Raw genomic sequence first — 21,651 nt, forward strand, 5'->3', positions numbered from 1 at the left:
TATCCCGCGGCATGTTTGTGACACAGAGTCAAGGTTTACTAGGCCACTGGTGACATGTATAGCCAGTGACGTTTTTTGACTTTACATTTCCTTTTACCTTGTGCCAAGAAATTGTGTAATTAGGCCTTTTTCATGACTCATGGAACATTTATCAGTGATATTTTCTAGTAAGTGCCTAGTCAATGCATTTAAAAATGTTTAGTTCCACTGGCTGTCATAGCACAAATATAATTTTGACCTTTCTGAAAGAGACACCAGTTTTATGATCTGGTATTACATTAAAACCTTATATCTACACAGATTGAGCTTTTAATCTTCGTTCTGCAGACCCTTTACGATAATGACTTAATGTCTCCACTTCATCTGTGCAAGGATACAAATGTAGCCTATTGCACCTCTAAGCAGATTAAGACTGCACAGAAATCATCTGCACCATTTGCTGAAGAGTTAAATAAGGGCTCTTTATGTGCTTGTGAGGGTTAAAGAAGGCTTTGGTATCTGTATGTTCATTAAAGCCCCATAAGCTTCTCAGATGCCCTGGCTTCCTCCTGGAAGTGCTTCATTATTGATGAGGAAACAGAGATATGCTAGTCAAGAGTTTGGACAGCTAGTTACTTCAGCTCCAGTTCTCTTAAATACACATGCACAGAACAGCAGTGGCCTACTTAACGTCTCAGGAAATCTGTCTGTGGGCAAATGAGTTAGGAAGACTGGCTTTGTAAGATGAAAAAAAAATAACTTTGGCATAAGAGAATGGTTTCAATGTCTTTATAGTATTTTAATATTCATAAAATCCCATGTATGCACAGTCTAGAGGCTTTTCTTGCTGTTGCATCTGGTTTATTCAGCTTTTTTTTTTAAAAGAAAAGGTTTCATTATCCCCCTGAAAATCATAATTTTGTTTGACATGCCCCATTTTTACTTTTCCTTTGACCTTTAAAATAAAGGCTGTTCCCTTGCAGTCGGTGAATCCCATGTATGCACAGTCTAGAGGCTTTTCTTGCTGTTGCATCTGGTTTATTCAGCTTTTTTTTTTAAAAGAAAAGGTTTCATTCTCCCCCTGAAAATCATAATTTTGTTTGACATGCCCCATTTTTACTTTTCCTTTGACCTTTAAAATAAAGGCTGTTCCCTTGCAGTCGGTCACTCTTGACGTCACGTCGGTGACCGACGAATTGGGAATCTCGCTAGAGAGACCAATCTACTTCAAGTGTAAACTAAATGAGCCAATGCCCATTGGCATGCGATGATTACCTCCAGCTGCCGCTGATCGCAGCACAAGTATAAATAGGCAGCAGATGCAACGAATACTCAGCTTTTCGCTTCGGAGCCGAGCAGTGTTATCGTTCTGCTCCTGCCAAGCTTCGTGATTCTGAATGAGTCAGCTCTCAAAGGAACTTCTTGTGCAGGTGTTATGGCGCGATAGCGGGTCGGTCGACCTTCGTTGAGTGGGTGCAAACTACAGGCTGCACTACCCCCTGTAGTGTTGCGGCGGCCATCTCCCCAGTGTGCTTCAGCACAACTAAAAGAGCAATCCTAAAAGAGCATTCACAGGTGAACGTCTTTTTAAAGACGCGTAATTTTAAAGATGGCATTTCACCTGTGCATTTCTGAATGCGCTCATTACCTGGCGCCGGGTGATGGTCATGATCACTGCCTCACTTGCCTGGGCATTAAGCACGCTGAAGTGGCGTTCGTGGAGTCAGGTTCCAATTGCAGGAAGATGACCATCTCGGAGTTGTGGACCAGGCTCCACTACCTCAAAAGGGGTGGAGTTCCGGTGCCTCTGCCACGATCTAGTTCTCTTCCTGGCAGAAGTCAGGGGAGGGCTACTTCTGGCAGTAGCTCGGGCAGTTTGAGGATCACAGTGGCGCCAAACCCTCCAAGGAACCAACCTCCCAGGGACCGCCCTTCACAGTCAGCTGAGCTCCCGAAGGAACGTGCTGGGCCGTCTACAAAGAGCGTACCAGCCGTATCCTTTGGTGCTCCTCCCGACGATCGGATGTCGATCACTGCATCCCTCCGGGATGGTAGGAAGGCCTGAATCGGATCCGGAGATGATGGCGATGCTTTCCCGAGCCGCGGAGAGGGTAGGGCTCGAGTGGAAACCTCCACCGTGTCCCAAGCCCTCGAGGTTGGATGACTGGTTTCTTGGGGGGGCCCGCACTGGTTCTCAGCGCCCCACTCCGGTGCAATTCTTCCTGGAGGTGCATGAGGAGCTCACTAGGTCGTGGATGGCACCTTTTACTGCCAGAAACCGGCCTAGTGGTTCCTCCTCCCTTACCGCCCTCGATGGTGGAGCAGCCAAGGGGTATACAAAGATCCCCCTGGTGGAGCGGTCGGTAGCAATGCAGTTGTGTCTTGGTACCGCTTCCACCTGACGGGGCAAACCGGCCCTTCCCTCCCGGGCCTGTACGCACTCGTCTGGTCTGACCGGCGGTGCTTATGCGGCTTGTGGAGAGGCTGCCTCTGCCCTGCACGCCATGGCGTTGCTGCAGGTCCACCAGGCTCAGGCACTGAAGGAACTGCACAAAAGTGCTCACGATCTGGAAGTTCTGAAAGAACTCCGAACCGCAACTAACCTCGCGCTCCAAGCTGCATCTCTGGCTGTGTCTGTCCGACATGAGGGATGCTGACAAAGTTTGGTTCCTTAATGCCCCTGTGTCCCAGACCGGCCTCTTCGGCGACGCAGTCGAGAGCTTCGCCCAGCAGTCCTCAGCTGCACAGAAGCAGACTGAGGCGTTTCGACATACCCTGCCCCGGCGGGCAGCTGCTGCCTCCACCCATCCCCCACTCACGCGCCGCAGCAGCCTCCAGCTAAGCAGCGCCGTGGAGCCGGTCGCAGGGCATCCGCCCCACCCATCTCAGCCCCCGCCAAACCTGGCGGCAAGCGGAAGAGCAAGAGGCCCTGAGACGGGCGAACCAGAGATGGAGGGATTTGCTCTTCGGGAGAACCACCCATCCCCCACTCACGCGCCGCAGCGCCATGGAGCCGGTCGCAGGGCATCCGCCCCACCCATCTCAGCCCCCGCCAAACCTGGCGGCAAGCGGAAGAGCAAGAGGCCCTGAGACGGGCGAACCAGAGATGGAGGGATTTGCTCTTCGGGAGATGGTGAACGCACCAATCCCTCCCCCCCGGAGGAGGGCCGGGCGGAGAATCTTTTGTTTTGTTTTATTCCACCACTGACCTCTCGGTTGATGGTACCCAAACACTCAACAGAAGAGCAATTTCCTCTATTTCTAGGTCTCAAGAAGGCATGGAGAGTTGTGGACGGTCCAGAGCCGGATCACACTCATCCTCCTCTGTCGCCAGCGAGCAGCAGCGGGCGGTTCGAGAGTGTCATCAAAGGCCCTACTCACGCACCCTCTGCCCAACCTTGGAACCAGGTAAGTGTTGCACCGCACACTTAGACCCAGCTTCGGTTGGTCCACGAGCTGCCCGAGCCGGGTCCTTGCGTTCCACCTCGCTGCCCCACTGCTGGTACATCGGTGGTTCTGCTGGTCCTGCTTGTACGGTATCTGGAAGCCTGGCTAGCGCTGTCCAGCCCGTCTTGCTGGCTCCTTCGGACCATCCCCCCAAGTTCAGGGGCATCCACTTCACATCAGTGAAGGCGGCCGATGCTCCTGTCTTGCGTGCGGAGATCGCAGTCCTACTGGCGAAGGATGCGATAGAGCCGGTCCCTCCAGCCCCACGTGTCTTCACGAAAGTTGCGGAGGGGGCTCGTGTTCCCCTGAGAGAGCAGGGTGTTCGCATCTTCAACTATCTTAACGGCTGGCTCATACTAGCACAGTCTCGGGATCAGTTGTGCGAGCACAGAGATTTGGTGCTCAGGCACCTCAGCCTGTTGGGCCTTCGGGTCAACTGGGGAAAGAGCAAACTCTCACCCCATGATCAGACATCACGTTTTTTCGGGCAGGAGTGCCCCTAGAACAGGTCTCGAGGCATACTGTGGTACACACGGATGCCTCCACCACCGGCTGGGGGGCCACGTACAACGGGCAAGCAGTCTCAGGGGTGTGGACGGGCCCACAACTGCACTGGCACATCAGCTGCCTAGAGTGGCTACCAGTACGCCTTGCCTTGAACCGTCTCAGAGGGCGCTTACTAGGCAAGCACGTGCTGGTCCGCACGGACAACACTGCGACCGTTGCATACATCAACCGACAAGGTGGTCTGCGCTCCCGTCGTATGTCGCAACTCGCCCGACGCCACCTCGTCTGCAGTCAGAAGCATCTGAGGTCGCTTCGTGCCGTTCACATTCCGGGCCTGAACAACAGTGCAGCCGACGAGCTGTCACGAGCTGTGCTCCCCGGAGAATGGAGACTCCATCCCCGGACTGTCCAGCTGATTTGGAGATGTTTCGGAGTCGCTCAGGTAGACCTGTTTGCATCTCCAGAGACCTCTCACTGCCAGCTGTTCAACTCCTTGACCGAGGGAACATTCTGCATGGACGCGCTGGCACACGGCTGGCCTCAGGGCCTACGCAAATATGCATTTCCCCCAGTGAGCCTTCTTGCACAGACACTGTGCAAAGTCAGGGAGGGCGAGGAGCAGGTCCTGCTTGTGGCGCCCTACTGGCCCACTCTGACCTGGTTCCTGGAACTGATGCTCCTTGTGACAGCCCCTCCCTGGCAGATTCCTCTGAGGAAGGATCTTCTGACTCAGAGACGGGGCACCCTGGGGCACCTGCATCCAGACCTCTGGAAACTTCATGTCTGGTCCCTGGACGGGATGCAGAGGTTCTAGGTGACCTACCCCAGGAGGTAGTTGACACCATCACTTCGGCGAGAGCACAGTCTACGAGACATGCTTACGCCTTGATGTGGAACCTGTTCATCAAGTGATGTTCCTCTCATCAAGAGGACCCCCAAAGATGTCCGATCAGAGTTCTTGCAGCAAGGGTTGGAGCGAAGGCCGTCTCCCTCCACCCTTAAAGTTTACGTCACTGCTATTTCAGCTAACCACAACCCCATAGAGGGGAGAATGGTGGGGAAGCATGACCTGGTCATCAGGTTCCTCAGGGGGGCGAGAAGGCTGGACCCTCCTCGATCTCCCTCCATACCTTCTTGGGACCTGTGTCTGGTGCTAGAAGCACTACAGCGTGTTCCATTTGAGCCTTTGCAATCAGTTGTGCTGAAGTTTCTTTCAATGAAGACTCTGCTCCTGATTGCATTGGCCTCCATCAAGAGGGTAGGGGACCTGCACGCATTTTCGGTCGACAATTCGTGCCTAGAGTTCTGTCCTGCTGACTCCCAGGTAATCCTGAGACCTTGGCCCGGCTACATGCCCAAGGTTCCCACTACTCCCTTCAGGGAACAGATGGTGAGCCTGCAAGCGCTGCCCCCAGAGGAGGCAGACCCAGCCCTAGCTTTGCTTTGTCCCGTCCAAGCCTTGAGATGCTACGTAGACCGGACGCAAAGCTTTAGGACCTCAGACCAGCTCTTTGTCTGTCACGGAGGCCGGCAGAAGGGGAATGCCATCTCTAAGACGAGGATGGCCCACTGGATAGTGGATGCCATCACCCTGGCTTATCAGGCACAGGGTGTGCCCTGCCTGTTCAGGTTGCGAGCTCACTCAACTAGAAGTGTTGCATCCTCCTGGGTGCTGGCTCATGGCGCCTCGCTGGTAGATATTTGTAGAGCTGCGGGCTGGGCGACCCCCCAACACGTTTGCTAGATTCTTTAGCCTTCGTGTGGAGCCGATATCCTCCTGTGTTCTCCTCCTGAGGCACTGAGAGGCCCCGGTTTAGTGTCGGCTTGTTAGACCTGCTCCAGAGTGTCCGTACTGTAGACCCTGTCAAGCTCCTCCATCCCCTCTGCAGCCAGACGTGGCGGAACTCAATGAATCTGTGAGAAACGCTAGAGGGCTGGGTTCCATATGTAGAGACCTAAGTGGATCCCATATGTATCCTCCTGTGTTCTCCTCCTGAGGCACTGAGAGGCCCCGGTTTAGTGTCGGCTTGTTAGACCTGCTCCAGAGTGTCCGTACTGTGGACCCTGTCAAGCTCCTCCATCCCCTCTGCAGCCAGACGTGGCGGAACTCAATGAATCTGTGAGAAACGCTAGAGGGCTGGGTTCCATATGTAGAGACCTAAGTGGATCCCATATGTGTAAAGTCCATGGTATAGCCTCAGAGCCCGTGTTCCCCGGCAGACTTCTGCCATTTCCAAGAGGGTTATAATCATCTCTAATCTTCCATATGTACACGGTTGTCCATATGTGTAAGTGCTTCCGAAACCTCCTTCGGGAAGGATGGGGCTTCCGCAATGTTCCTGTTCCGGGTGGAAAGGGTACGTTTTCCCAGTGTTATCCAATCTCACTGAGTGGGTAGTGCTACGACAACAGTGACTGGCCTTCTTGTTGCGAACCCCGGCCTACACCAAAAGGGGGCGCAGGTGACTCACACAAGACACTGGAAGGGGCAGCATCCATGGCGCTTTGGTAGGGATTCCCAATTCGTCGTCACCGATGTGACGTCGAGAGTGACCGACTGAAAGGGATCATCTTGGTTACGTATTGTAACCCTCGTTCCCTGAAGGAGGGAACGGAGATGCCACGTCCCGTTGCCACGGCTGCTGTACCACCACCGCTGAACGGCCGGGTCACCGGCTCGGCTCCTCAGCGAAAACCTGAGCATGCGTCGCATCTGCTGCCTATTTATACTCGTGCTGCGATCAGTGGCAGCTGGATGCAATCATCGCATGCCAATGTGCATTGGCTCGTTTAGTTTACACTCAAAGTAGATTGGTCTCTCTAGCGCAGTGGTCACCAACCTTTTTAGGCCCAAGATCCCTGACCTCGGCCTTAATGAAAGACAAGATCTACCTATTGAAGAATTGATAGAAAAAGACATCCCAGATTGTACTTCAAATTTGAGGGCTTTTACTTAGTATTTTAATAAGTGATGCTCCGATCATAGCTGATTCAGAATTCTGATTTTCTTTTCTTTTTTACTTTTTTTTTAAAAAACTAGCAAATTGGCTGATTCTGATACTGATATTTAAGCAAATTTATTTATTGGCTATTTGCTTTATAACAAACAAACTGGCTTCAAACAAAAATATCTAGCCATTTGAAATTAGAGGCAACCACTGCATTTTAATCACGATCTGCACAGGCAGTTGTTTTTGATTTGATTTAGATTAATTTCAGGATTTAAAACAAAAAAAGAATGTTCTGACTTTAGGTGTTATTTATTTATTTGCTACATAAAACATCTGCACGAAACAAAAACAGCAGGTCTGAATGAGCCGCACTCTCTGACAGGAGGTGGCGCTTATGAACAGGGTTGCCAGGTTTTCGCAATAAAAGTAGTCCAATCGCATTCCGAGGAGGTTCCCCTGTAAAAATCCATTCTGGGGGTTAAATACACGTTTTTCGGCGGGGATCTTCCAGTAAAATTCGCATTCCAGGGGCTAAATATCATGTTATTGGGGTCGCTAAAACACTAAATTCTAAATTAAATATAGATGAATCCTTAAAGCTACAAAAGTTAATGATTTCCTCTTTGTTTTGCTTTTGTTCTTTGATTAACAGACATCACAGCAGCTGGGTTATTAGGTTATTTTGGTTGCTTTTACACTCATATTTTCTCAAAACGCTTTACCTTTTCTGACCCACTTCAGCTCTTAAAGTCTACTAATGAGCTGACGAGTTGAATCGGGTGTGTTAGATGAGGGAGACAGTGCTGGGCTGCTTGAAAACCACTTCATTTCAGAGACATATTTTTAAATCTGACTCGTATATAACAAATACTTACTGCATGCACAGATTTAAGGCAGCTTTAATCGCCTTTTTGGTAACTTCATGACTTAACTGACGACATAGCTATGACATTGCATGCTTGTAGTTTCTCTTGCACTTTAATAACATATGGCCTGACAACATCTCATCTGACCGCAGTTCACTGTTGTTCTGCTGAAGCTCCCTCGTCACCTGTACCTTTTATTTCACACTCGTTTGACTGGCTCCTGGCGCTGAGGTGAAGATGGAGTGCGCGTCTGAAAAGTCTCTTTGATGTGGTCATAAAGATGTTCTGAATCTAAATAAACGCAATTCTTGTCAAGAAAAAAAGAGACCGAACCAGCAGTTGTGAATGGGGTGGCCAACCCTAGCTCCATCCCTGTCTCAATTGCTTTAAATATTTTTTTATGCGTTAAAATTAAAAAATGTATCACATGCGTTAACGCGTTAATTTTGACAGCACTAATTTTTATATTTTTTATTTATTATTATTGTTATTATTATTATTTACTTTATCAACAAAGGAGTTCATTAACATTCATTGGCTTTTTGCTGTCTTATTTTTTCTTCTCTGAAAAACAATTCTTAATACATTCTCACTCCTCTAGGGCCCTGTTTGATTATGACATAACGAAAGACTCCGGCCTGCCCAGTCAGGGGCTGAACTTCCGCTTCGGCGACATCCTACATGTCCTGAATGCTTCGGATGAGGAGTGGTGGCAAGCGCGGCATATGACTCCAGATGGCGAGATGGAGGAGATGGGCGTCATTCCCAGCAAGAAGAGGTAGGCTGTGCCCCCATGCGTTCCAGAGCTCACTCTACTGTAGAAATATAACACTGTTAACCCTCTTTACAATGATTAACACAATTGTGCATTTAAAGCCACATTACCCACGACTCGACTAGTCTTTCCACTAATGGCTCTTTTACAATGTCTTCTGTTTCAGTTCACTGTCTTTCTTCGTTTTGGTTTAATTACTATGCGTTATGCATTGTAATTTGTAACGATGAGCAATGAGCACATGTATACTGTACCAGCACAATGGTATCCAAGAATTATCATATTTGAGACTATATATGCTTACATAAGTGAAAATTGAAGTAAAAGTCACTCTGCTCTCTGTGTGATGAGGGTTTTAACTTGACTCAGCAGCTGGAGATTTCAAAATGGTTTGATGTGGGCATTTCTTCAATCAAGAGCACTTTTATGTCCCAGGGGTTTAAATTTTTTATTAAAACTAATAATAAAATTATTATATTTTTTGTTATCCTACGATCCTGTTAAAACTGCTTCGAGACAAGCAGTGATGCGTGATGCTGTGAGAGTTTCTCTCTCATTCTCTCCACCCGACTGTATACTGATTGAAGTTGGTAATTGACTTCTCACCTCATTTTAAAAATGTTCCTCTCTCGCCTCCCCGCTGATGACGCTTTGGTCTTGAAGCACTGGGGGCAGCCAGCAATGCTCTGTATTTTTAGAAACAAGTTGGGATTTCTCTTTGTGAAAGTTTCTGATCTGCGTCGTCATATTTGGATTTTAAAGGTTAGATGTCATCTAGATTTTTTTAACCAAGCGTCTCATGTAAACTCTCCCTAAGAAGTACGCCAGAGCAGCGTCTGGTGGATGTTACCCTAAACCAGCCTAATTATACAGGACTTCCTTTAGTAATCCTTTATTCATGGTACATGGTACATGGTACATTTTAGTTTAAACACATACTGTATACATAATAAACTCAGGACACTTGTTGATCTCATGTAAACTCTCCCTAAGAAGTACGCCAGAGCAGCGTCTGGTGGATGTTACCCTAAACCAGCCTAATTATACAGGACTTCCTTTAGTAATCCTTTATTCATGGTACATGGTACATTTTAGTTTAAACACATACTGTATACATAATAAACTCAGGACACTTGTTGTGTATTAACAGTGAAAACAGTCGTCCTACAGTGTTTGTCTCCTTCCTCTTCAGGGTGGAGAGAAAAGAAAGAGCCAGGTTAAAGACGGTTAAATTCAACTCCAAGTCTCGAGACAAAGGGGTAAGTGTTTGCTGCTCAAATTTTTACCATGTCCGGCATGACATAAACATGCTTTTAATGCCTTTAAAAAGCAGCAGTTTATAGACTAATACATTATGAATGGGTCTTTTGTGTAAAAATGTAATTAAGTTTACTCGCAGTGATGCCAACATAATCTTAATTCGACAGAAACCAGAAACCATTATGAACACGCCTTGTAGCCTATTTCTAAAACATTGTTATTTTATGATAACTTGAGATGAAAAGTGCTAACATGATGTTCAGCTTTAGAAAAATTTTGTTGCACCTCTTGTGTGACTTTTCAAAAGTCAAAACTGTTCTCACATAGGACGACTAACAGCTGGCAAGTGTAAACTCTAACGAAGTGTAAAAGTGATTAATCATTCTTCATAAATGAGATGCTTGTTTGAAAGTTTCTATTTGTGAAATTAATTAAAATCTCTTTTTACTGAATATAGTGTACTAATCCTGTATGTTTGTTCACAATTCTCTCCTGTGAGAGGATTCTTAACCGCATGTGACTATTAGGGCTGGGCAATATGGCAAAAAAATAAAAAAAGAGTGTATTTTACATTCTATTCATATAAATGTTTACACAGAAATATTAAGCAGTACAACTGTTTTCAACACTAATAATAACAAAAAATGTTACTTGAGCACCAAAACAGCATATTGGACATTCAAGATATATCACAGTATTTATATACTTGCTCTGACTTAATAAAAAAAAATATATATATATATATAAATTCAAAACGACCATATTTTCAGCCGAACTGCCATTGTAGATTGAAAATGTTTAATGTAAGAAGTAAAATGCAGTAAAAAAAAAGGAATGTTTTTCACATTGTTTCACTTTGTTTATTTATACTGTACCATTAATATAAAATAATAACACTAATGTAATATTTTGACTAACAGATTTGAATAATTATATGAAATATCCCACTCTGGGAATGGGCTTCAGTGAATGATACAAATATCATTAAATCAGTTATGAATAGATTCACTGAAATTACTGTTTGACCAAGTTTACCAATTTACTCCAACACAGTTTTTTTCTAATGAAGTTATCTATATATATATATATGACATGATCTTTAAAAACTGTAACGGATAAAAAATTAAAAAGCTACTCTACTCATTGCAATATTCACAATGCTGATTAATTTCAATATCTCCGTAATTCAATATATATTACCCAGCCCTAGTGATTATAACTCTTTAGTCTTTGCAGCAGTATTGTGTTTAGTACCAGAACAACTCATCATCCACTCTTCACTGTCTCAGCATTTTCAACTGCATTCACTAATGCAGCACGTGTGCATGAATATTTCAGAGAACAAAAAGATGTATACGCTTGCCATTGATGTCAAACTGCTCTTCACTTTCTCTTCCTGCACATTACTCAGCTGTCCATCTGTTTATGTCCTTTATGTGTGTTGTAACTTTGTTCCCGTCCAAACCCTTTCACTAACTTTAATCAACTAACTTAATTTTGGGGGCTGGTCTGCATGTCCTTGAATTTGTCCAAATTATGCTAGCAACCCACCGTGCTATCCTTGGTGGTGGTAACTACCCTTTAAATTGATCTGATACTCAAGTAATCTCTCAGAAACTCTACTGTGTCTGTTGCCATCTCCAAACCAAGATCTGGTTTCATATCTATTCATAAATTCTAGCATTATTGATTTTTGTCATTCCAGCATCATTTTATTGGTTGGTGGTGGCTATAGAGTCAGTAACATGGGCATCTGTTAAGTTGGGCATTTGTTCATACTTCAACTAGACACCCAACACCATTCCATCTGTTCTTCCTTTTTTGTTCTCCATCCCTCCCTCTCCTCCTTCCCAGCAGTCGCTCAATGACAAGCGTAAAAAGAACCTCTTTTCGCGAAAATTCCCTTTCTACAAGAACAAGGACCCCAGCGAACAGGAAACAAGCGATGTGGAGCGTAAGTACATTAGCCGTGTGCAGGGCAGGGTAGCGCCACACGCGGCTACACCAGCACCGCTGAACAAAACTCCTGCTTCTGTAACAACCCTAAACATGACGGCTAATTTGGTTGATCTCTTCTACTGTATGTCATTGTGAGATCATTTAGGGGACCGTATGTCCATCGAAAACCACTGAAGTCTCCATATCTGGGTTTGTTGCGAGGCAGGAGCAGTGTTCATCGGTAAGACGTGATATGTTGTTCCAGTAATCATTGTTATTTTTGTGGTTTTCTCTGGTTCCGTGCTCTCTGCCGACTGCTCCACAGGACCTGAGTGACGACAAAGGCTTGAGTAAGTCCACAAAGGCCACAGCAGACCTACAGAACCCCACCGGCCCCACCAAACAAACTCCCTTTATTCCCCATAAATTGTTACTTACACGTTTAGCAGTGATGTTTGGTTAGAATTGTGTTATCTGCAGCCTGTGTTATATCTAGATGGCTGTAAAACACAAGCTTTGCAGATCCAGAGCTATGTTCAGGTCCTTTGTTGTCCACTATACCCTTAACATGTTAATTCTGCTCCTCTTAAAGGGGTATATTTCACCCAAAAATGAATTTTCTGTCATAATTTACTAATTTATAAATTTACATAATTTATGTGTTGTTTTATACCAGGATGGAAACATGTTTAACCATGACAATAACACAGTTAAATTTATGGTGGCAGTTTCTAGAGTATTGCTTAAAGTGATGGTTCACCCAAAAATTTAAAAAGTACTCGCATCTTTCCAAACCTGTATGCATTTCTTTCTTCTGAAGAACATAAGATATTTTGAAGAATGTTGGTAACCATACAGTTTCATGTCCCATTGACTTCCATTGCATGGACAAAAAAATACAATGGAAATTGATGCGAACTGAAACTGTTTGGTTACCAACATTCTTCAAAATATCTTATGTTCTTCAGAAGAAAGAAATGCATACAGGTTTGGAACGATGTGAGGGAGATTTTCATTTTTGGGTTTACTATCCCTTTAACAACATTTGCCTTATAAATGCATTGATTAAATAGTGGTGATTATTATGGCTAATACTTCGGTGTAGGGTTTCCTAAATGGGGGTTTGTGAGTTGATGAAAAGATAAGTAATTAAATTGAATAGAACATTAAAATAAACAAATGGTGCAGCACAATTGACTGACATAAAAATAAAATAGTGATATATTATATTCAGATTCTCATAAGATTTTTCCTAAATTTTTGTTCCAAAATGAACAAAACCAGTATTCTGCCAAAAATAAAAACTTGAGTATTTCATATGTTAAAAGCTCAAAGGTGTTGAATATTTGAAAGTAAAGAATTTAAGAAGTAAATATTTGTATTGTAAATAAATAATGTATAACTTGAAACTGAAAATTAAAACAACCAAAATAAAACACTTACTAGAAATAAATAGATTTGATATTTTTATCTGTTTCCTTGGATGTCGTGACCATAAACCAACACCAGAGAAGCGTGAACATGCAAATTAAATTAAAATCTCAGGTAATCTCAGTAAATATTTTACTTCTAAAGGGTTCAGCTGACAAAAAAAGTGTGGGAACCCCAGGTTTAGGTCTTTGAACAAATGCCTAACCTGAAGAATTGAACATTGGTGTGTAACTCGCATCTTTTGCTTTACTTATTCTCCCCACTAAGCAATTGAACATTATTTTTTGCCTAGTGAATCTCAAAAAAATCCTAGTGCTTGGGGTGTGGGCTCTTTTAACTTGCCAGTAATCAACCACCTAGCAACTGCATAGCAATGCCTTGGAAACCATCCACAAGACCTTAGCATTGGAGCAGCGAGTTTTGCACCATTTTGTTTTCTTCAGAATATGTAAAAATGTAGTTACTACTGTGATTTTGCTTCGGGAGATGAGTTTGAGATGTGCTTTTGGGGACAAATCAAGTGCAAATAATGCTAAATTGAACTCTCATGTTCTGTTTGATGTGGGCACTGAGATACACACTCCCTTTAGTTCTTTATTTTGATTTCTTTCAAACAGAAACAACTACAGTATAACGAGTTTCTGAAAAATACATGTCTACATTGTTATACAGTCTTCAATCATTTCTACGTACTTGGTCAAATCAAAAATGCTAAAACAATATGAAGGGAAATCAGAAGATAATTTTAAAAATAACTTTTAAAACGTTTTGGGTCCGTAATATTTGAAAGAATTATTATTAAGAAGTATCACCAATACTGTATTTATTTGGTCAAAAATACAGTAAAAACAACAATATATTGTGATATATTTTCACAACTTAAAATATTTATTTTCTATTTTAATATATTTTAACATGCATTTTATTCCTGTGATGGCAAAGCTGAATTTCAGCAGCCATTACTCCAGTCTTCAGTGTCACATGATCTTTCATAAAATATTTTTATTTGTTGATTATGCGCCAAGGAAAGATTTCTTATTATTACCAACGTTGAAAATTCGGGTTGGGCCGATAGACGATGCCATCGTCCATCGCCGATGGCTGATAGGCATCACGATGTTGCGCCGGCATTGTGATCCCCCCTTTGAATGCACGATCGCTTTTTAGTTTCACTTTCACTTTCGAGATTCATGATCGCACATACTGTTTATACTATGGTGCGGCAGTACTTACAACACATTATACAAGATTATATGTTTGTCAGTGGTACTGAGGATCTGCAAATCAGTCGCCATCATCCTCAGTCATCTCTCCTTACACCGTGTCTACACCGGACGCGACAGTAGTCGTGTCGCACCACATCAGCTAAAGTCTGTCTACACTGGACGCGACAAAGCGACCGTTGAAAATCATTTGAAATTTGTGTCAGCATGTCATAAATAAAACGCGGCAGCAGTTTACTGTCAGAGATTTGTCGTGTCACGCTGCGCCGCGCCGCATCAAGTGTAGACAACATCACTGATTATAATGAGTTCTATTGACTTATTTATATATAATTAATCTCTATTATAGATCAGTGGTTCTATAGTATTTTGTCGCGTTGTGCCGCTCGCATCTGGTGTAGACACGGTGTTAGGAATCGTTAGTTGCTTTCCCTTATAAGGATTCACGCTTCGGGCACACACACCACCACCACCACCCCAACCAACTCAGTTTCAGAACTCTCTCCTTAGTCTAAAAACTGCTTATATTGAAGCCAATCTGCCAAAACGACAGCTTGTGGAATGTGCCACTTTATGACGTAATCGTATGGCTAAACACCACCTCCGCAGAAGATGATCAACGCCTGCTTCTACATCACTGCCTGTTTAGCTCCGCCCACTGATTCACCCATATAGTGTAAATAACGAGAGAGGCAAAGGCAGGTCCAGACAGAAACCAAACAATAAACTTTATTTGATTAACTTTATTTTTAATGAATTTCCAGACCGCATCAGTAAGAACTTGGTCCTTTGTTCACTTCATTTTCACTTCATATTAGTTTACAAACAAGGCACAATTTGACGCAGGATTTTCAGAAAGATTGAAACTAAAAGACGATGCTGTGATGACAAAATTGGATCTGACAGTAATGTTGCACCACACAAGTGAGAATAACTGTTTTTATGATGTGGTCACTATTGCTTTGTCTGTTATTACTGATCGTTTGATATACTGAGTATGTATGCGTTTTTTTCACAGCAGCGTTCCTCTATGAAGGCTGTAGGCTGTCAAACATACACCGCTGTTAGCCAATCATAGCGGTGGGCGTTTACTTCCGAGTCTACAATCCACCACACCTATTCAAACAGAGCGTTCCGATGAGAAGGGTCAAAACAAGACAGAAAATGTCTTATTACTACTAAATTATGATTTTTTTTTATGTCAAAGTCTTGATAACATTAAGTGGACCTCAGAGAACAATACAAAATAAAAAACAAAGGCAGTTCATGACCCCTTAAATGTATTCTTGCTAAATAAATGTATTCCTTTCTTTAAAAATAAAATAAATTAAAATAACCCCAAACTTTTGAATGGTAGAGTGGAAACAACAGAACATGAGGGGTTAAGATCAGCATGGCTGATAGGAAAAGGTTATTTACAATCTTCCATAATACCTAAATGTTTAGTATATGTGTCTTTTCTTAGGCTTCTACATTGAGACACTTTTAGGTGGTGAAGTGGAGCCCCTCTGTCCATCAATGTTCACTGCACCATGACTGTGTTAAGACCCCCGACAGAATTTCTTACATTCAGAGGCAATTAGATGATGAGATGTTTTTCTTTGACTGCTATAACTGTGTCCAATTCCGAGTATTGGACACCATACTTGACTACATGTCACGTCACTTTCACTTTAAATGTTTCATACTTGTTTTATAGAAGCAAATTTATGATAAATTGAACAAAATGAGATGAGCTTCAAAGCCTCAAATGTCCTGTACAAGTTCTTAACACTGCCATCTGCTGGTGACTGATCTTAGTGTTGTGTCTGACATATTCCTGCAAAGCTTGTTTTTGTGTCTGTAGTGTTTATTTTCCCTCTTTATGGTTTCAGAGCATGTAACTTCTAATGCCAGCGATAGTGAAAGTAGTTACCGTAAGTTTGCGTTCCCCTTTATTCCCTTTCATCGTTGTTATTGAATTCATCTCTTTAAATTTCATGAGTTTGAGTGTTTATTTCCCTTTGTTCCCTCAGCTTTCCTTTGTGTTATATGCACACACATACTTGAAAGATGTTTACTATTCAAGACCAACATCAGAGTCAAGATTTTACACAAAAACTATTTAATGTAATATTTCAAATAAAATAGATATTTTGATCTTTTTAAAAATGCAGTAGCAAAAGCCAAGATAATTACAACACACTATTGATTTAACCGACAGAAGCTTCTTTTACTCTACTATGCTTTATAGTTCATAAGCTAGCTTTATGATTTGCCCTACATGGCAGTTTCAGGTGATAAAACAGGTGCTGGTTATCTGCGCACCTTGCGTAGTGATCATGCTGGGGACACAGCATATTATGGCCTGGAATATTACCTTCAAATAAGATGTCACAGTCATTTGAACAGCCTGTGGCTTTCAGTAGTTTTGTAACTCGCCTATCATTCACATTGAGTGGTCTGAAAAACCTCTTGAACTTTGTTAATGCTACATGGCTCATAAATCTCATCTGAACAGAGTGTGAAAATTAGAGACTACTGTTCAAAACAAGAGCAAAAGAAATGCATCTGATCACTCAACATCAGATTTCAGTTACATTTCAATCTCACAAGTCTCTCGCAGTCTTTTAAACCGTTTAATAATTTATACACTGTTGTTCAAAGGTTTGGATTTGGTAAGATTTTTAAATAAATTATTTATTTTGTAATTTTTTTTATTTTTTTTTATTAATATTTTTCAAAGCTCATCAAAGCATAAATACAGTAAAACCTGTAAAATTGTGTAATAAATTCTTTATATTTAATTATTATTATTTTTTAATGCAAATGTATGGCAAAGCTGAATTTTCAGCATCACATGATTGTTCAGAAATCATTCTATGCTGATTTGGTACTCAAACCTTCATTTTTATCAATGTTGCAAACCATTTGAAAACTGGGATGCAGTGTTTTTTTTTTAAGGATTCTTTACTGCTACATTTAATTAATGTGTGCTTGCTGAATAACGGTATTCATTTCTTTAAAAAAATCTTACTCACCCCATACATTTGAACAGCAGCATACATTATGAATAATTAGTTAATTAATGTCCTTTAGCTGTTAGATCACATGCTAAAGTCCTCTCAGAGAAGTCGCTGTATGAGAGTATCTAAGACATATTTAAGATGAAAAGAATAGTTCCACTTTTGAAAACATATCTCTGAATTCTAGTAGATGCTTCTCAAAATCCTCTGATACAGAGTTCATGCGAGTTCAAACTGTTTGTAACTCTGAGGAGTGTTTTACTAACTTTAGTTGAGTCTATATATGCATGTTGGGTTAATTAAATTGAACTACACAGTACATGAAGATGTTTTAACTCAGTATTTCTGTCTCTACTAGGTGGACAGGAAGAGTATGTCCTCTCGTATGAAACAGTCACGCAACAGGAAGGTAAGTGTCTTTCATTATGGCTTTCTTTTATTGTGTTACATTGGTTAATATCACTTCATTTAACGGTGTCAGTGTGTGATTCTGCTTGACTGATTGATCGTAAGGACCCATTGTAAGGTTATTATTGTGGTTTACAGTGAGTTATGCTCGTCCAGTGATTGTCCTTGGACCCATGAAAGACCGGATTAATGATGATCTAATCTCGGAGTTTCCGGACAAGTTTGGATCGTGTGTTCCCCGTGAGTACATAATCACGGTTTTATCATTTCTTCTGCAGTATTTCATATCGTCTGCATTGTTTTGATGGCCATTCCTGTGCAATTTGTTGATAAAAGCCAAGCTTACTGATTATAATTTGATTAAAAAGTACTCATAATTTGCACAAAACCACTGCCATTAAAATAATAAATAGGATGTGCATCTTTACTGTGTGGTTTGTGGCTTTATATCTCCTCACAGTAAATAACCTTCAGCCAGAGGAAAGATTGCCTGTATTTCCAGGAGTTTTGCCTGGAGTCTTACTATATTATGTTTATTTTCAGTTTAATTCCGTATTCAGAATAAATACATTTAAAATTTTCCAAAACAGAACATTAAAAAGAGGAAGCAATCAGTTTGAAATATCAATCAGACCCACTGCAAATGCCCTTTAGTTTCTTTGTATTGGTGCTTACACAAAAGATTTTTGAGTTTTATATTGCTGTAACAATACAAACATGAAATGTAGCAACAACAGCTTAATTCACACAGATTTTGAAATATGCGTTGACCAACAAAAAGTGCTGCTTGGTTTGAAAGTGACTTCTGTATGAGGTGTGCTTCATACCTCACTACATTAATGACTATCGACAATGAACCTTTTTTGCTGTGAAATTTCTCCAAAATCTTGCTTATGTGGCTGCACCTCAGGACAAAACTAAATTTATCAAATTTTGTTTTTGTGTGCGTTTATGATACAATACTTTTAAGTATTCCAAGTATTATTTACTTTTGATATTTGTAGGATTTCCTTAAATATTACTAAATAAAATTAAATACCAGTGGCAAATCATTGTGGGCCAGCTGTATCCAGTCTCAACTTTCCTGAGAATTTTTATATGTTTCCATTGAACATGGAGATCTCTGATACTCATTGATCGTCATTTTATCTTTCCTTCAGCCATTGTGCAAGGGGACACATTAGAAGAGATCTACAACCAGGTTAAGCAGGTCATCGAGGAGCAGTCTGGGCCGTTCATCTGGGTTCCAGTCAAAGAGAAATTGTGAGACGACTGGAGACAAATAAACCTTATTCTTCTTTAAACGTTTTTTTTTTGGTTGGTTTTTTTTTTCTTTCTTTCTTTTTTTTATACTAACCTGGCCTGCTCCTTGCATTGGCTTTCTGACCCCTGAGTATAGGAAATAAATTTTCTTTGGACGGGCTTGGGGTCATGGTGGTCTTACGGCCACCTCTCTCTCTCTCTCTCTCTCTCTCTCTCTCTCATGCCTCTCTTTGAAACTGCTGTCTAGAACTCGCATCCCAATCTCCGCATTTCCTCCTCCGGTGGGAGGAGACATGCTTGACCAGCGACTCACTGGACAGATTATACGGTACAGATTCCTTAATGTTTAAGGGAGGTGACTTTCTCGAAGGAAAACCAATGAGATAATACATTATATACATTTTAGTTTGTTCTTTTTCCCTTATATGATCAGAAGTTAACGCTTTCATGTCTGTCTCTGAAAAGACTTAAAGCACCACTTTGCACGTTTTTGCATTAAGAGCATGTTTTGGATGGTTCTTTTTCAGTTAACATATGTTCTTACGTTTTTGTCAGACAGATTTGAGCTACGTGAACTGCAGCCACCATATTACTTTTGTTTTCTCTCAGTTATCTTGTAAAATCAAGCAGCCCACTAATTTTAAGCAGCTGATCTGTTTTGTCACAAGTGCACAAAGAGGACAAAAACATTTGGCACAAAAGTTCTTCTTTTTATATGAAATGTCTATTTGTCTTAACAATCTGTGTACATTTTAATCAAGGTGCATATGGGAGTAGCTTTTAGTCAAGGTGAAAAGGAACAGCTTACAATTATCGTTCAAATCCAGGTGATGACATTCTTAAAGAAACAATGCAAATAAGAGAGTATAAATTGTAATGTATATTCAACCCTCAATATACTGCCTATTTTGTTATAATGAAACTCTATATTGAGCTTTAATTGAACTCCACACCTATGGGAATTATTTTCTTTATAATGTCAAACATACACTCATATGAATATGTGTGTATGTATATAGAAGTAAATATAAATAGATATATAAATATATATTTTCCTTTACTTTTACCACCATCACCTTTGTTGTAAATGGTTTGTTTTATGCAAAAACACAGACACACAGGACACATGGACTGAATGTTGGTGTTCCATTTGCATCTGCTCAAACAGTATGAAATAAAACTCAAGTTGGCAGTTTGTAGTCTTCAGCTCTCTCTCTCTCCTATATAGTTGTCATATTTACTTTTTCATGTAACGTGCATGATTTCTAAAAGCAATAGTCTTTGATGCATTAAATATAAGCGAGAAGCGGAGGAGAGGGCTTCTCTTTCTGTTTTCACCTGGGATTGTGAAAATGTCAGAGCTAGCATGAACTGTAAACGTTAGAGGCTAGGAGATTCTTGCCTCCATGTATGTGAACTTGTTGACTGCCCATAGCTGAAGAGAGATTTGCTTTGCCACTCTCTAACACAACTTTAACTATCCACCAGGGAGCGCACTGACAGCATCCCCTTTTCATTCTCAAGTTACTCGGAGATGATTGTTTTCTAAAAGATTGCTTCTCTAACTTGTCATCATGGCATTCTAACACATTTTTGACTGGATTATGTACATAATCTGCCAACTTGATTCATTCCATTTGTCAAAAAGGAGAACAGCTAATAAAAACTTTTTTTCTCATACACAGTGTCTTTGTGTAACTTTTTCCATAGCGAATAAGGTCATATATTTCTAGTTTGACAAAAGTATTAGAGAGCTTTTTTTTTTATTTTTATTTTTTTCTGTTTGGTCCATACAGTGTACATTAAGTCATTTCTAATCAAAACGGGTTGGTTACCATTCTTCAGAATATCTTCTTTTGTGTTCCACAGACTTTTCCATCACTTTAAGCAACACACCAGGGGCTGGTTGCATAAACTGCTTAGACTAGTCTTAAAAAATTAGCCATCTAAGTGGTAACACTTTACATTAAGGTTCCCTTTATAAAGGGTTTATAAAGGTGTTAATAAATGACTAATAACTCATGTACAAGTGCATTATAAATAATTGATAAGCAGTTATAAATGCATGAGTAAAAGGGTGATTTTAATGCAATACCTGCCAAATAGTGAGCCATTTTTAACTTGCATGTTATAAATGCTTAACAAATATATTTATTAATACTTATGTCTCTCAAAACCAGATTCCTGATTTATATCATGATGCTCCAAAAATTTACTATTTTAGCAAGACTGAAGGGTGTTGTATTTATGGTTTTCTCATTTATATCTCATGACTCGTGTCACTTTTCTTACAATGTTTCTTACCAGAATTTACTCTGTACCTTACCCATGATTCTCTGCAAAAGTTAATGATGCCTATCCACAGCAATGATTAGAAACCGATATATTTTTTTTATCAAGATGAAATTATCATCTTGATTTTTATTTTGGGGAAAAAAATAATAAACGCACACCCATGACTTGATGAGATATTAATATTGAAAATTTTAATTCCAATATTGCCTGTGAACTTTAATGTAATGAGCCATTTATTAATGATTTATAAATGTTAATAACTTGTTAAAGTGAACCTTGATGTAAAGTGAACACCTGTGAACT

At 41.3% G+C, this 21,651-nt stretch overlaps 1 protein-coding gene and 1 long non-coding RNA gene across 2 annotated transcripts in view; both read left to right on the forward strand.

Moving 5' to 3' along the window:
- The window catches only part of LOC107591188 (disks large homolog 1-like), a 156,153-nt gene extending 137,348 nt beyond the window's left edge, over positions 1 to 18,805 (forward strand). The window contains exons 17-23 of the mRNA XM_016280271.1: positions 8,352 to 8,528; positions 9,718 to 9,784; positions 11,640 to 11,739; positions 16,252 to 16,293; positions 17,741 to 17,791; positions 17,929 to 18,030; positions 18,795 to 18,805. Coding sequence (XP_016135757.1) covers positions 8,352 to 8,528; positions 9,718 to 9,784; positions 11,640 to 11,739; positions 16,252 to 16,293; positions 17,741 to 17,791; positions 17,929 to 18,030; positions 18,795 to 18,805 — 550 coding nt within the window. The remainder of the gene's footprint in view (positions 1 to 8,351; positions 8,529 to 9,717; positions 9,785 to 11,639; positions 11,740 to 16,251; positions 16,294 to 17,740; positions 17,792 to 17,928; positions 18,031 to 18,794) is intronic.
- Positions 18,806 to 18,854: 49 nt separating this feature from the next.
- LOC107591158 (uncharacterized) lies at positions 18,855 to 20,732 on the forward strand. The gene is made up of 2 exons (XR_001609857.1): positions 18,855 to 19,053; positions 19,301 to 20,732. It is a non-coding gene; the product is annotated as an uncharacterized lncRNA (long non-coding RNA).
- Positions 20,733 to 21,651: the final 919 nt, after the last annotated feature.

This window comes from Sinocyclocheilus grahami, unplaced genomic scaffold (genome assembly GCF_001515645.1).
Source record: "Sinocyclocheilus grahami isolate Dianchi unplaced genomic scaffold, SAMN03320097.WGS_v1.1 scaffold138.1, whole genome shotgun sequence".
In the NCBI taxonomy this organism is placed as follows: domain Eukaryota; kingdom Metazoa; phylum Chordata; class Actinopteri; order Cypriniformes; family Cyprinidae; genus Sinocyclocheilus; species Sinocyclocheilus grahami.